The sequence below is a fragment of the Lampris incognitus genome, chromosome 6 (assembly GCF_029633865.1).
Source record: "Lampris incognitus isolate fLamInc1 chromosome 6, fLamInc1.hap2, whole genome shotgun sequence".
NCBI lineage: Eukaryota > Metazoa > Chordata > Actinopteri > Lampriformes > Lampridae > Lampris > Lampris incognitus.
In genome coordinates this window covers 17,288,192-17,303,599 of record NC_079216.1, presented here as the reverse complement: position 1 = coordinate 17,303,599, position 15,408 = coordinate 17,288,192, and the positions used below count along the sequence as shown (strand labels likewise).

Below are 15,408 nucleotides of genomic sequence, written 5' to 3'. Positions count from 1 at the left end.
AAATGAGAGCAGCCCGGCTAGAATTCCCACAAACCCCTCGACTAACCTCGTGCCGTGATGGCACATTCAAAGTGGAAGAAAAACTTAAACTACTAAACCTCAAAGTTTGTTTAAATGCATATGAAAAAAAACCCCCAGTGTATTTTTATTTTATTAGAGCTAAAGTCCTGGATAATATCTTGTTTAAAATCTGATACTTGGTGCTACTGGAATGTGTTTGACCACCTCAGCTTGGTCTACTATCCGCTGGAAGGCCACAGCAAACATGTCTACATCACACCTGCCTCTGCTTATTCTCCCACATTTTGCTGATATTATTATGATATGCCATCACCTTTTCCTAGAGGAGTCCTATCTATCTATCTATCTATCTATCTATCTATCTATCTATCTATCTATCTATCTATCTATCTATCTATCTATCTATCTATCTATCTATCTATCTATCTATCTATCTATCATCAACCAGTCAATCAACCAATCAACCAACCAACCAACCAACCAATCAATCAATCAATCAATCAATCAATCAATCAATCAATCAATCAATCAATCAATCAATCAATCAATCAATCAATCAAGCAAGCAGTTGTGTTTTGAATATTCGTTATAAGTTTAGAAAAGTGCTATTATTATTATTATTATTGTTATTATTATTAATTATTATTATAAGTTATCGTCCTAAATACGCCAATGACAGAAAGTATCGAAAATGACATTTGTTGGCATGCAGATGCTGACAGCTGCAGTGTTGGGCGTCACTAGGGTGTTGTGAGGTTTAGCTGCATGTGTGCGTCCCTCCGCACTAGAAAGAGAAAAGGGAAAACTACAAGACGAAGACCCTGAAATTGTACCGGTGGCCACTAAATAAAAGGCACCCAACGGGTTTTATTTTTGGGTGACATTTGCGATGAAAATATCTAACCAAAAATCCAGACGGTGAAAACAGACATCCAGCTCAACTGGGTAGCAGGATCCCCAGATAGGACGGTGAAAAAGAGTGAAAATGTAGAAACGAAAATAATGAAATAACACAATCGGCGCCGCTTTCTTGATGGAAGCACACTCGCTTTAGGACCCGGGGGGCCACTTTGAGCGGCGGACTAACGTGGTGACCGGGACGGGAGCGCGGAAGTCACATTGTTGGTAGGTGTTCAAGCTTCTGCCTCCTGCGTTTAAGTAGGAATGTCGAATCTCAACAGAAAGGTGGTGATTTCCGTCTGGTGTCAGACACGCAGCTGCATGCGAGTGTAGCGGTTTTTTTTAGGGGTGGCAGTGTGTGCACATGGCTGCAAGAGGGTTGAACCAGTTCATCTGGACCCGATATAGCCAGAACGGCTAACCGCTAGCTTACTTTACATAACCCCACTCCCATCACTGTCACTCTCCCGGCAGGATTTACGTTAAAGGTGGTGGATGGTGATCTTGTCCCTCTGTACAGGACACGGCAGAAAGGGATGTTTTGTCTTGTTCATCTGGCCGATATAAGCACAGAACTGTTGGGTTTGGTGACTGAAACTTTTATGTCTGGAGCATGACAGCTGATTTGTGTCCTGCGTTTATAATGTGTCCCGAGAGCTTCTTTTAAAGTGGGGTGCTTTAAGTAAAAGCCTACATAAAAATGATATACTATATTAGCTCTGCACGAGTCCAGCCTCTTGTCTGCACGTGTGTGGGATTTGTTGTGGACTGACAAGCTCGCTGACACGTTCCTTTTACTAGGAAGAGAAACCATCCTCTGTTACGCTATATGGCTATTTCAGCCACATCCGTTGCTGATAGCTGCATAAAATCAAGCACACAGCCATGCAGTCTCCACAGACACACATTGGCAGTAGACTGGGTTGTACTTAAGAACTCAGTGGCTTTCAGCTTGTCTCTGTCACAGGATGCCACCTTTCCAACAAGTTAGTTCATCAAATTTCAGCCCTGCTAGGTCTGCCCCAGTTCAACTGTATATCTGGTATTGTGAGGTGGAAACGTCTTGGAGTAACAAGTGGTAAGCCACACAAGACCATAGAATGGGACCGCCGAGTGCTGAAGCATAGCATGTAACACAGTCTGCCCTATGTTCAGCCCTCATTACCAAGTTACAAACTAACCGCCGGAAGCAACATCAGCACAAGAACTGTTCGTTGGTAGCTTCATGAAACAGGGAACAGGTTTCCATGTCTGAGCAGCCGTGACCACAATGCGCAATGCCAAGCATCGGCTGGAGTGGTGTAAAGCACACTGCCATTGGACTCAGGAGCAGTGGAAACCTGCTCTCTGGAGTAATGAATCACGCTTCACTATCTGGCAGGTTTGGTGGATGCCAGGAGAAAGCTACCTGACCTCATGCATAGTGCTGACCGTACAGTTTGGTGGAGGAGGAGTAATGTTCTGGGGCTGTTTTTCATGGTAGGGTTAGGCCCCTTAGTTCCACTGAAGGGAAATCTTAATGCTACAGCATGCAATGACATTCTAGAGAATTGTGAGCTTCCAACTTTGTGGCAACAGTTTGGGGAGGGCCCTTTCCTGTTTCAGCATGACAATGTCCCGTGCACAAGGAGGTACATGAAGATGTGGTTTGCTGAGTTTGGTGTGGGAGACTTCGACTGACCTGCACAGAGCCCTGACCCCAACCCATTCCAACATCTTTGGGATGAATTGGGGCGTTGACTGTGAGCCAGGGCTTCTCCCCAACATCAGTGCCCGACCCCACCAATGCTCTTGTGGCTGAATGGGAGCGAATCCTCACAGCCATGGTCCAAAATCTAGTGGAAAGCCTTCCCAGAAGTGTGAAGGCTGTTATAGCACCACAGGGAGGACCAATTCCATATTCATGTCCATGATTTGGAATGAGACATTCACGTATGAGTGTGATGTTCGGTTGTCCACATACATTTGGCTATGTAGTATAGCATAGCAGTCTGGGCAGCATCTATGGGCTTACTGCTCATCTTATATTATGTGCCAGCAAAGAGGGCTTTGACCCTCCACTGCATTAGGAGAATCTCGCGCTTAAGATGCAACTATGTAGTCTTATTAATCAGTCATTTGATAAATCAAAATAGAATGAGGGCGTTTGGCTGCATCCAATTACTTTAATCTAATCCTCACTTTCTCCCTCCACTGCTACCTGTGTCAGAGAGGGCAGTTTCTGCTTTTCAGGTTGACACATGATGACACCATGGCATTTGAACAGAGGGCCCCTATCACAGGCTCCCAAACATTTTCAGTTCAAGTTCCCATAATAGAGCCACATCATTTTCCCTGCCCGAGGTGCCACATCTTGTAATGATTCCTGCTTGTTAGATCTAGACTTCTTGCGTCTAACTTAGACTGAGAGGCTCAAAGGTAAAGTCAGATCTTTGAAATGTCATTTATTATACATATTCTCCCACTGAGTTATTGGCTACTGAATGAGTGAATGATAAGAAATAATTGAAATATCCTTTATTTTTGCATGGGATCCTCTGAAAGAGCCCTGAAGAAGGACTCAATACCATTTTATGAGTTGTTGCTTTAGGAAAAAAAAAACTTGAGTCCATACATTAAATTAAAGTTGTTACCTACTTTTGAGTGGATGAAAATTTATAGATGAGAGCAATCTACAGATTTTCTCTCCATCGCTTGGCTCTATCTGACCGTAAATTGAACAATCAGAATTGGAATTACGTTTTCTGTAAGTGCAACAGCTGCCAAAGGAAGGTATAGCAGATATGATGCTACTCTATTACAGAAAACTGAATTTGAACTGTCTACAATATACCAATAAATACAAAGAATCATTCTGTTGCAGCAGTGCTGACAAATTTGCAAATGGCTGATGTGAAATTGTTTGGGTTGTGCTGGTTTTATATCCAAAAAATGGGGTAGTTTTCTAACTGTGTACTAGGACTGGACAATAACTAAACATTATAGTTTATCATATTTCAATGGTGTATTGGGAAGAAATCTGGATGTTTGTCATGATATGTATTTTTTGTTGTCTAAATTAATGAGTCAATAAATTTGACACACAATGAGGTTTGAAATATTTGATGGCGTATTATTTGAAAACTAATTTTGGTTTGGTATTACGCTCAACATTACCTCATTTGATGACCCTCATTGGGATTCTTTAAGTTGGTATCTTTGTCTGTGTAAGCAGATATTGTGGCGTATCGCGATATTGTGAGAAATGTCTGTGTCGTCCATCACTGCCGTGTATGGCGGAGGATGTGCAGCAGTCAGGAAACATGAGTTGAGCAGACGTAAGCCCGGCCCCTGGTCTGGGAACAGCAGGTGGCACGCTAGAATAAGGTGCATCTGATTTAATTTCCCTGCGAACCGTTGACTGTAATGGACTCTACAAATCCACAGCTTTGTCAAAATATTATCTTTCAGAGCCTTCTGGATTAAAACTAATGCACCTTTCCACCGCTCTGTGCTCCGTAGAAAGCCCAAAATAACTAGCTGTGTGTGGAGCGCCGGCCGGTGAAGCGGTCCAGAAGAGTCCTTCAGTGGATGAAACACGATTGAACAACCTGTTTAACAAAGCGAAGGCTGGCTTCAGAGGGTTTAAAATACAATATGAAGCCAGAGCACCAAGGTTGTCCTTAATCTTCTGAAATCAAGAGGTCCAGTTAACCCTTGGTGGTTTTGTGACATTCGGCATTTGATGTTTGTCTGATGTCTGTGGGTAAAGTACGAGAGATGAAGCTGTTGGGATCATTGGACGTAACATTTACTGAAGCACACATCTAATGGGAACTCCTCATTCTGAGTCTTTGTTGAAACTGAAATCGGCCTTTTGTGTACTAAGATCAGACTAACTGTTGGGGATGCCATGCTGTGGGTCTTTCTCGTTTTGGAGAATACAATTGGAGTCAAGAAACAAGTGGAAAACTGTTGACTGTAGAAATTGCACACGATGGTCCAGTTTGCAAACAGAGTGGCTTTTAATTGTTCGTTGTCAAGGGATGAGCTTGGTCCAGGAGGCGCCCGAGTTTTTTCAACCGGGCTGATGCGCTTTACCATCTGTAAAGGAAGAGTTATGTACTTTACACAGCTGCAGCTAGGTCTCTCCAGAATAAAGACCTCGAATGTCAGCAACGGCTTTTACCATTGTGAGCTGCCCAGTACTAAGTCAGCCAAGTCCTTGTCCTGGGGTTACTCAAAATTTGCCGTTACTAGGTTGGTGTTGGGAGAGGGGGGGGGGTGGCATCAACTAATTCAACTCCACCGCAGATTTTTTGATGCAAAGCACCTCATTAACCTAGCTTCCTACATGCTCATTCACAACATCACATTAGTCTCACATTTTAGCTGTAGTATCTGCATAGATGCTAGATCTGCATGAGAATGGGGGGGGGGCGAGAGGGAGGAAGAGAGCGAGGGAGGGAGAGAGGGCGGGAGAGATAGAGGGAGGGAGAGAGAGAGAGGGATAGAGAGAGGGAGGGGAGAGAGGGAAGGGAGAGAGAGGGGGGGGTAGAGAGGGAGAGAGAGGGAGGGATAGGGGGAGAGGGAGCGAGAGGGAGGGAAGGAGAGGGGGGGAGAGGGAAAGGGAAGGGAGAAAGAGAGAGAGAGAGGGAAGGGAGAGAGAGAGGGAGAGAGAGGGGGAGGGAGCGAGAGGGGGAGAGGGAGAGGGGGGAGAGGGAAGGGAGAGAGAGAGGGAGGGCGCGAGAGGGGGAGGAGGGAGGGAGAGAGAGAGAGAGATGCACTACAGAATCTCTTTGTGGTAATCTGCTGCCTAACATCATCTGCAGGGCGGAAGCTGCATTCATCTGTAGGGAAGTGATGTGATTTTTACACTCCAGATGAAATAAGATTGAATTTTTATTTATTTATTTATTTACAAAATATCAAAATCGGAATAGTACAATTTCCACATGGGTGGATGTACGAGGAGTATTGATTTTAACTTGGTTTCAGTGTTGTTATTCAGTTTGTGTTGTCACGCTTGTGTCAAAGACAGCTGATGAAACACAAATCCAACTTTCCACTTGTTTACTGTTGCCATGGCACAGTGATGTTTTCTAGTGAGGATAAAGTAGGTATGTGTGTGTGTGTGTGTGTGTGTGTGTGTGTGTGTGTGTGTGTGTGTGTGTGTGTCCATAAATCTCTACAGTCAAATGGCTTCTATCTATTTCTCCAGGGAAGCTGCCCATCCTAATGATAACCTAAACCCCAGCACAAACTGCCCATTAAGTGTCCAAGGTGAGCGGATGCAGGGATTTGCTGTAATGTGACTCAGAGACCCCAGCCTGATGTTCTGCATGACAGATAAATCCCATTTGTGGGCCTGGGCAGTAGGCCTGGATCCTCTGAGCTTACAGTCAAAACTGACAGCGGTTCAATAATCACCTTAGTTTTGGCTGAGCGAGCATGGTCACACCCGGCATCACACCATGAGGCTCGGAGGTCTGGAGATGAATAAATATCCAGTGATTAAAGTAAAGGGATTACTCTCCGTACAGCTTATTTCATTTAACTACCTCGTGCAAACTTGGACCGAATGTCGCACGGTCTAAAAGGCCCGTTAGAGCGCAGGCCTCTGTGGTGACGCACAGAAATTAGATTTAGAGCCGTTCGGATCCTCCTGAAGCACGGCCACGGACGGAGCTAGTGAGCTGCCACCTCTCCGTCTGCAGACAAGCTCTCGTCTTTAATTAGGCACTCATCAGGAAATATCAATCCAGGGCTGAGTGTCTCTGCAGGCTCTGGCTCTTCAATGAAAAAAAATAAGCTCACACTGGTAACGAGAGTCCCTAATTAGCGCTGTAGTACTGCGCCGGGCAGAGACATAAGAGTCAAGGCAGAGTTGTTTGTCTGAAGGACAGGTCTTTCTGTTGTGGTATTTGCTCCTTCACTCTGCAGGCCCATCCAGCAGTGAAGACCATGTGACTGGTCTGGTTAGATAATGAGTGGCGGTGATTTGTCTTGGCGTGGGTAGATAATGGTGTGCGCACACTCGCTCTCAGTAATAACTCCGGGTTTGATGCTGAGAAGGTGTGACGTTGACATTGGAAGTCCTTTTCATTGTGAAAGCACTCCCGATGACTGTGGTTAGGACAACACATCAGGACGCCTTCAAACATCTGGGGCCTCATGTACCAATCGTTACCATGGGCAAATTTGTGCGTACACACCCACGGGATTGTTTTTAGCCCTCAAGTTTGTCTCAGAGACAAGTGTAGGACCTGGTTAACCCCTGAATTTAGACACCAATTGGCTAACACTGATGTCTTTGCAGGCCTGGGTGAGTGCTCGTTGCAAGAGGTAGACAACAGATGTTAGGAGGAAGGAATTACAAATAACCATCATGGTTTGCTGCTGACTGTCAGACAAGCTAGAGGGCTAAAAAAATTCCATGGGTGTGTACGCACAAATTTACCCATAGTAACGATTGACACATGAGGCCCTTGGTCTGCCAGACTGTCACCTACTTAAATGGGCTGTTTCATCTCAATAAATTATTCGGTTGTCATCTTGCTAAAATGGAGGGTTGTCCTGTAAATGTTCCAGACTTTAACATAGGTTTGTCGTTTTTTTGTTTCATAGTTTGTCAGAGTTGTCTAAGCTATGAAGATAAAGGAAGCTTCAGCCATTTCACATCGTCATTATATGATATCATTAGATCTCTTTACCTGTTTGAAAGAACATTTCACACTTCCCTTTGTTTGATTTTCACACTGGCAGTTGTTAAACACAGCAACAAGCACTCGGAGAACGTTGGAAATTGTCGTTACTACAGTACAACAGGTGGATCAGTCTGCCAAACCAGCAGAACAGTGGAAGAGCCCTGCTTTCAGTGCTGCACAGTTGATGGAATTTGATTGGCAGGGACGTCAGCGGTGTATGTAGTGTGTGTGTGATTTTGAATGTGAGTCACCTCAGTAGGCAAACCGGTATTATATATTTAATCATCTGAGCATGTCCGTCTACTTTAAACCTTGGCAGAATCAGATCAGCCTCATGCAACTAGATTCTGTTTGCATTACTTCATCTACCTAGTTCAAAGGAGGTTGGCTCGGTTCATCTGGATACAACGTTAATTGACAGAAACGTTTCATCACTCATCTGAGTGACCTCATCAGACTAAAGAGGTCACTTAGATGAGTGATGAAAGGCTTCTGTCAATTAACGTTGTATCCAAATGAACCGATTCAACCTCCTTTGATGTTCTTACCTGGATTATTGAGCATGCATCAAGACATTCATCTACCTAGATGTCAAGTTTTTAAGTTTTTTATTTGTCTAGTTTCTTCTAGCTTCTTTTAATGGACTCAATTGCCATTTTCTGCCACCGGGCAAGGAGTTGAGGTCTCTATCACCCCGCCCTTTTCAGTAGTTGTTCTTAGTGCCACGCTTCCCTTGTGCTTCCGTCAGACCCTCTTTGGCTTGGAGTGCTTTCCAGCAAAGCTCAGCACTGCTGCGGTGGCAGGACTGGAGGGAGTTTAGGGAACCCTCGCAGCGGTTGGCCGTAATCAGTGTCCCCGTCGCCTCAGTGAAGCAACCCCCCTGTGGATTTATTGGTCTGGAATGGCTTTGGAACACCAATATTAGTCACTGGCTGAAATGGAGTGCAGGCCAGAGACCCAGACATCCATTTCTCAGCGATTGGGGGGGGGGGGCAAACAAAATGCTTGCTCTTGATAGTCAGCAACTAGAGGCTGACAGTGTGCTGTCTGCTTTAATATCCACGCCCCTGTTCTCAGCCTCATCTAAATAAATGGGAGCTGATGCACTGAATGTTTTGTATTTGGGCCAAATCTCCATTAACAGGTTTCAGGTGTCGTAAGCCAAACCCGTGTTAATCGATGGCTATGTCCCTGTCTAAGGATAGATGTTAACATGTTTGTCCACATGGTGTGGGTCTAGTTCAATCTGTTGCTTGGCTAGCTGTGTGAACATGTGAGCTGACTGTGTGACTGCCTTGGGAGTTTAGTCCACTCTTTTATGGCGATGTTGTAAAACATGCAGCGCTCATTCTCTGGCCGCCGCAGTCCAATAACACCCCATGAGTGTTTGTTTATGATAACCTGTCTGGTCTAATGCCACAGATTGTTACAGAGCTTGCTTTTGCATATCGGGTGTTGGCTTGAATACAGAGGATGGGGGAGAGATGTGCTGCATTAAGCTGTTTGTCACTGTGTCAACTCAATTAATGTCTTCTCTGCGGCCCTGATAAAAACGTCTGTCCCAGTAGAGAACCCTGCTGTAAACCGTATACCACATGAAGTCAGGCAGTGCATGGCTGATACTCAGGACCATCCTCCTCCATGGGTCAGACTCATGTCTGAAACTATATAGAACCAACACCTTGTGAATTGGGACTTCGCTTTTGTTATTTCTTTTTATTGTGGCTGTTTTAGCCTACGTTTGACAGTTAATCAAAAAAGATTGAATCAGTTCATGTGGATACAACCTTTATAAATGTTCTGCGGCACGATGGCGCAGTGGTAGTGCTGTCGCCTCACAGCAAGAAGGTCCTGGGTTTGAACCCCGGAGTTGTCCAGCCTTGGGGGGTCATCCCAGGTAGTCCTCTGTGTGGAGTTTGCATGTCCTCCCCGTGTCTGCATGGGTTTTCTCCGGGTGCTCTGCTTTCCTCCCACCATCAAAAAGGCATGCATGTTAGGGTTAATACTCCTGTCTGTGCCCCTGAGCAAGGCAATGGAAAGAAAAACTGGACTTGGTCCCCGGTTGCTGCATGGCTGCTGCCCTCTGCTCCTAACTACACAACTAGGATGGGTTAAATACAGAGAGGACTTTCCCCACAGGGATAAATATAGTATATCAAAATGAATAAATAAATAAATAGATAGATAGATAAACATATACAAATGAACTGATTCAACCTTCTTTGATTTTCTTAGCTGGAATATTGAGCATGCATCAAGACATTTGACAGTTAAGTGGTATGGAAGAAATTTTCCTACAGCAAAATAAATTCTCAAAGTCGGCACCTGCAGAGTGAACATTTCCATTCCATTTCATCTTGAAATTGCGGGCAGGGGTGACGAGCAGCCTACCATAGTTCTGATGGACTGGCAACCCGAATGTAAAGGAGGAACTCTTTTTATACAGTGAATAGCAATCTACATATAGGATGTAATTTAAATTCACAGGATTGTATCAATTTCGTTCACAATAGCATGATAGACACACTGATTCCCACAGCGATGTGAAAACAATGTAAATTAATTTACATTAAGTACAGTCGGGTTTGGCCTGGGACATAGACCAGTGTTCTTTGCATAAACAAGAGTAGTTAGCATATAGAAGGGCGATCGCCTCACAGGGTGAGGGAGGATGAGTCTTCCAGGGAGTAATTATCAAGTGACGGATAACTCAATAAGGCTCAACTTAACGAAGCACCTATGTAGAGAGGTACTCAGAACCTGGTGCCTTCCAGTCTGAAGGAAAGTCCTTCATTATAATGAAGGGAAAAAATATAGTTTGCCAATGGAGAGAGACAGGCACATACTGCATACTGTAGGGCAATGAGAGGAGCTGGTCCAGCTCCAGGTTCGAACAGAGGAGGCTTCCAACTGAGCCCACATGGTTTTGTTTAACCACCAGGGTTGTCCTTGAATTCAGGAATTTAACATCAACTTTGCATTTTAGACCCACCAACAATTTCAGTGAGGATTCTTCCACAATTGTGGAACCAATCTCCTCATTCTTTTTTTTTTTTTTGGGATTTTTTTTCTCCCCTATTCGCCCCAATTGTATCCGGCCAATTACCCCACTCTTCCAAGCTGTCCTGGTCGCTGCTCCACCCACTTTGCTGATCCGGGGAGGGCTGCAAGCCACCACATGCCTCCTCCAATACATTTGGAGTTGCAAGCTGCTTCTTGTCACCTGACAGTGAGGAGTTTCACCAGGGGGACGCAGTGTATGGGAGGATCACGCTATTCCCCCCAGTTCCCCCTCCCTCCCAAACAGGTGTCCCAACCGACCAGAGGAGGCACCAGGGCAGCAGCCAGGATACATACCCACATCCAACTTCCCACCCGCAGACAAGGCCAGTTGTGTCTGTAGGGACGCCCGACCAAGCCGAAGGTAACACGGGGATTCGAACCGATGTTCCCCGTGTTGGTAGGCAATGGAATAGACACTGCGCCACCCAGACACCCCAGTGTGCGACTCATTCTAACCATTCACTTTGTCAGTTTATTCCCATCTGATTGAAAGTGTGCTAATGAGCCGGTGGAGTATTTTGTTTGAGTTAGAACATAAAGTAACTCATTATGGAAAAATTAAGCTGGAGCAGACTGGAGTTCAGACTGTTTAAGAACATAGTTGACTGGTAGGAAGACATTTACCCCCTCTATATTTACTTAATATGATTGGACATGATCATTGAGACTATTGAGACATAGGTGGGACCACATTTTTTTAAATTATCTATTCATTTGTTCATACCCACTTAATCCAATTCAGGGTGATGGGGGCTGGAGTCCAAATGCGTTGTTGGGTTCTGGAAACATTGGGCGGTTAGCCAGCCCAGAAATCTTTAGATTTCCCCCCAGTAGTTGCACCATGTTCAAGTTATTTCAGAGTACAATGAATATAAGATGTGAGACACTGTGCTGTAGTACCAAAAGGTTCCAGTCAGGTGTGTAGGCTGGCTTTCACAACATGAAATCAAATTAACAATCTGAGTTCTCAGATTGTTTCTCAGATTGAGTTCTCGGGACTGTTAATTACTGAGGTTAGGGCAAAGTAATCCGTAATAATGTCAGTGTTTTTTATACCAGCCCACAGAACATCTTAACAGGAGATTCAAAAGAAATCTGCTTATGATGCCATTTTTTCCCCCAGTAACTTCATTTCCATACAGATTCATTTAAAAGGCCAGCTGTGGGGATGCTGCGGCAACCAATGGACGAAAAACGCCGAGCTCGGTCACATATGCCCCGAGTAGAATTTATTTATTATTTAGACTTAAATGGAAAGCAGGCAAAAAAACGGGTGTATGCTGCTTTAGATAAGTAAAACCCATGTTATGAATAATGCTTACGCCTACCTACATTTTTTTAATGCTTATGTCTGTGCAATTTGAAGTTGAAAAGCCTTTTTCTAAGCGAACCGCCTGATCAGAGCCCACACTCGTGCACCGATGGGGGTGGAGCAGCAATCTGTTTATGTCAGGATGGATTGTTACGCTAGAATGGATTTTGTACTCCAGCACCAGAGTCAGCTCCCTCCAGCACATGGAAACTGATGTCTTACAATGCCCGGTGGAAGGCCATGTGTAATAGGACGTAAAATATACCGGGGCCAAAAAAAAAAGTTCATTTGTTTGAGGAAGATTTTGTGTATGTGTGTGTTTATGGGGGGTGGGGGGGTGGGGGTGAGTTTGTGCAATTTAGCTGGGCTGTGGGTCATTTCCGTCCTCTGGTTGGCAGGTCTATCTATTAAAGAACAGGCCCGTATGTAGGAAACAACTTATCATCCGGTGGTCATAAAACAATATCAATAAAACCTAGAGGTTCCACTCTGTAGGAGTGACATGCTGTTTGTCACTGAGAGCAGGAAGTCATCTGCTATGTGCTAGAAAGAACCTGCTAGAACCTACTAACCAGTGTTTGCACTTTTAGCTGTCCCATCATCTAAACGCTCCATGTTTTGACTGTTTTGAAGTGAGCTGATGACAATCAACAATGACGCTATGAATTAATTTATTAAATCTATAATGACTATACAAATATTAGGGCTTTGGAAATGTAACTTGGTAGCTAGCTAAACCCGCTGGTGCATGACTGGTGCGTTTTCGTCAGACCTCGCCATCATTTCATACTTACTTGGGGAATGCGTCTTGAGAAAAGCTCTCTACAGCAGTGTTTCCCAACCCAGTCCTCAAGGAACCCCCATCCTGCAGGTTTTCTTTGCATCCCTGAATAGGTACCTGTTTGTAGTTATTCAACCAATCAGCAATGAATGATGTCAGATGTTGCACACCTTGCATAATTAAGTGCTGTGAGATGATTGGTTGAGTAAGTACAAGCAGGGCTACCTATGCAGGGTTACAATGAAAATCTGCAGGATAGGGGGTCCTTGAGGACTGGGTTGGGAAACGCTGCTCTATGGATTGTGGTTAGTGAGGCTGCAAGTCTGATGGCACTTGATATCTCTCCCCGTGTGTCCAGGTGATGGCCCATCAGGCGGGGGCCGGGAGACGTTATCTGCGAGCGTTTGTTAGCGGCTTCTTCGTGGCGGTGCCCATCACTGTCACATGCCTGGACCGCTTTGCCTATGTGGCACGAGTTGAAGGAGCCTCCATGCAGGTGAGACAGTGTACATCTCATTCTGCAGTCACACACAGAGGAGACCTTATTTTATCAGCATACAATTGTCACTCTTATCCAGAGTCACTTGCCAGACTTTATAGGCAAACTGAGGGGGTGAGCGCCACAGCACTCAGGCTCAAGATGGAATAAATATCCTGCGATCCTGTAAGGATCATGAATGACAGAGAACTGGCACCAAGAAAAATATAATGATAATGGATGACAGAAAAGCGATGAGAGAGAGAATGATCATGGATGATAAAAATGTGACAGAGAGATGTAAAATGATTAGAGAGGTGATAGAGAGGAAGACAGAATGACAGCGGATGATAGAGAAGTGACAAGTAAGAAAAGAAGAGCCCTGGAGAGAAAGTAGAAAATGGAAAACAGTTTTTCAATAAAAAGCTCTCTATTTGTGAGCCTATATAGTGTGTGTGTGTGTGTGTGTGTGTGTGTGTGTGTGTGTGTGTGTGTGTGTGTGTGCCGTATATACACTACCGTTCAAAAGTTTGGGATCACATTGAAATGTCCATATTTTTGAAGGAAAAGCACTGTACTGTTCAATGAAGATAACTTTAAACTAGTCTTAACTTTAAAGAAATACACTCTATACATTGCTAATGTGGTAAATAACTATTCTAGCTGCAAATGTCTGGTTTTTGGTGCAATATCTACATAGGTGTATAGAGGCCCATTTCAAGCAACTATCACTCCAGTGTTCTAATGGTACAATGTGTTTGCTCATTGGCTCAGAAGGCTAATTGATGATTAGAAAACCCTTGTGCAATCATGTTCACACATCTGAAAACAGTTTAGCTCGTTACAGAAGCTACAAAACTGACCTTCCTTTGAGCAGATTGAGTTTCTGGAGCATCACATTTGTGGGGTCAATTAAACGCTCAAAATGGCCAGAAAAAGAGAACTTTCATCTGAAACTCGACAGTCTATTCTTGTTCTTAGAAATGAAGGCTATTCCATGCGAGAAATTGCTAAGAAATTGAAGATTTCCTACACCGGTGTGTACTACTCCCTTCAGAGGACAGCACAAACAGGCTCTAACCAGAGTAGAAAAAGAAGTGGGAGGCCGCGTTGCACAACTGAGCAAGAAGATAAGTACATTAGAGTCTCTAGTTTGAGAAACAGACGCCTCACAGGTCCCCAACTGGCATCTTCATTAAATAGTACCCGCAAAACACCAGTGTCAACATCTACAGTGAAGAGGCGGCTGCGGGATTCTGGGCTTCAGGGCAGAGTGGCAAAGAAAAAGCCATATCTGAGACTGACCAATAAAAGAAAAAGATTAAGATGGGCAAAAGAACACAGACATTGGACAGAGGAAGACTGGAAAAAAGTGTTGTGGACGGATGAATCCAAGTTTGAGGTGTTTGGATCACAAAGAAGAAGGTTTGTGAGACGCAGAACAAATGAAAAGATGCTGGAAGAATGCCTGACGCCATCTGTTAAGCATGGTGGAGGTAATGTGATGGTCTGGGGTTGCTTTGGTGCTGGTAAGGTGAGAGATTTGTACAGAGTAAAAGGGATTCTGAATAAGGAAGGCTATCACTCCATTTTGCAACGCCATGCCATACCCAGTGGACAGCGCTTGATTGGAGCCAATTTCATCCTACAACAGGACAATGACCCTAAACACACCTCCAAATTGTGCAAGAACTATTTAGAGCAGAAGCAGGCAGCTGGTATTCTATCGGTAATGGAGTGGCCAGCGCAGTCACCAGATCTGAACCCCATTGAGCTGTTGTGGGAGCAGCTTGACCGTATGGTACGCAAGAAGTGCCCATCCAACCAATCCAACTTGTGGGAGCTGCTTCTGGAAGCGTGGGGTGCAATTTCTCCAGATTACCTCAACAAATTAACAGCTAGAATGCCAAAGGTCTGCAATGCTGTAATTGCTGCAAATGGAGGATTCTTTGACGAAAGCAAAGTTTGATGTAAAAAAAATCTTATTTCAAATACAAATCATTATTTCTAACCTTGTCAATGTCTTGACTCTATTTTCTATTCATTTCACAACATATGGTGGTGAATAAGTGTGACTTTTCATGGAAAACACAAAATTGTTTGGGTGATCCCAAACTTTTGAACGGTAGTGTATGCATATATATATATATATATATATATATATATA

General features: G+C 44.2%; 1 protein-coding gene across 1 annotated transcript in view; it reads left to right on the top strand.

Moving 5' to 3' along the window:
- The first annotated feature begins 1,121 nt into the window (after positions 1–1,121).
- The window catches only part of immp2l (inner mitochondrial membrane peptidase subunit 2), a 212,578-nt gene continuing 198,291 nt past the window's right edge, over positions 1,122–15,408 (top strand). Inside the window, exons 1-2 of the mRNA XM_056282002.1 lie at positions 1,122–1,146; positions 13,122–13,259. Coding sequence (XP_056137977.1) covers positions 13,125–13,259 — 135 coding nt within the window. The 5' untranslated portion in view covers positions 1,122–1,146; positions 13,122–13,124. The remainder of the gene's footprint in view (positions 1,147–13,121; positions 13,260–15,408) is intronic.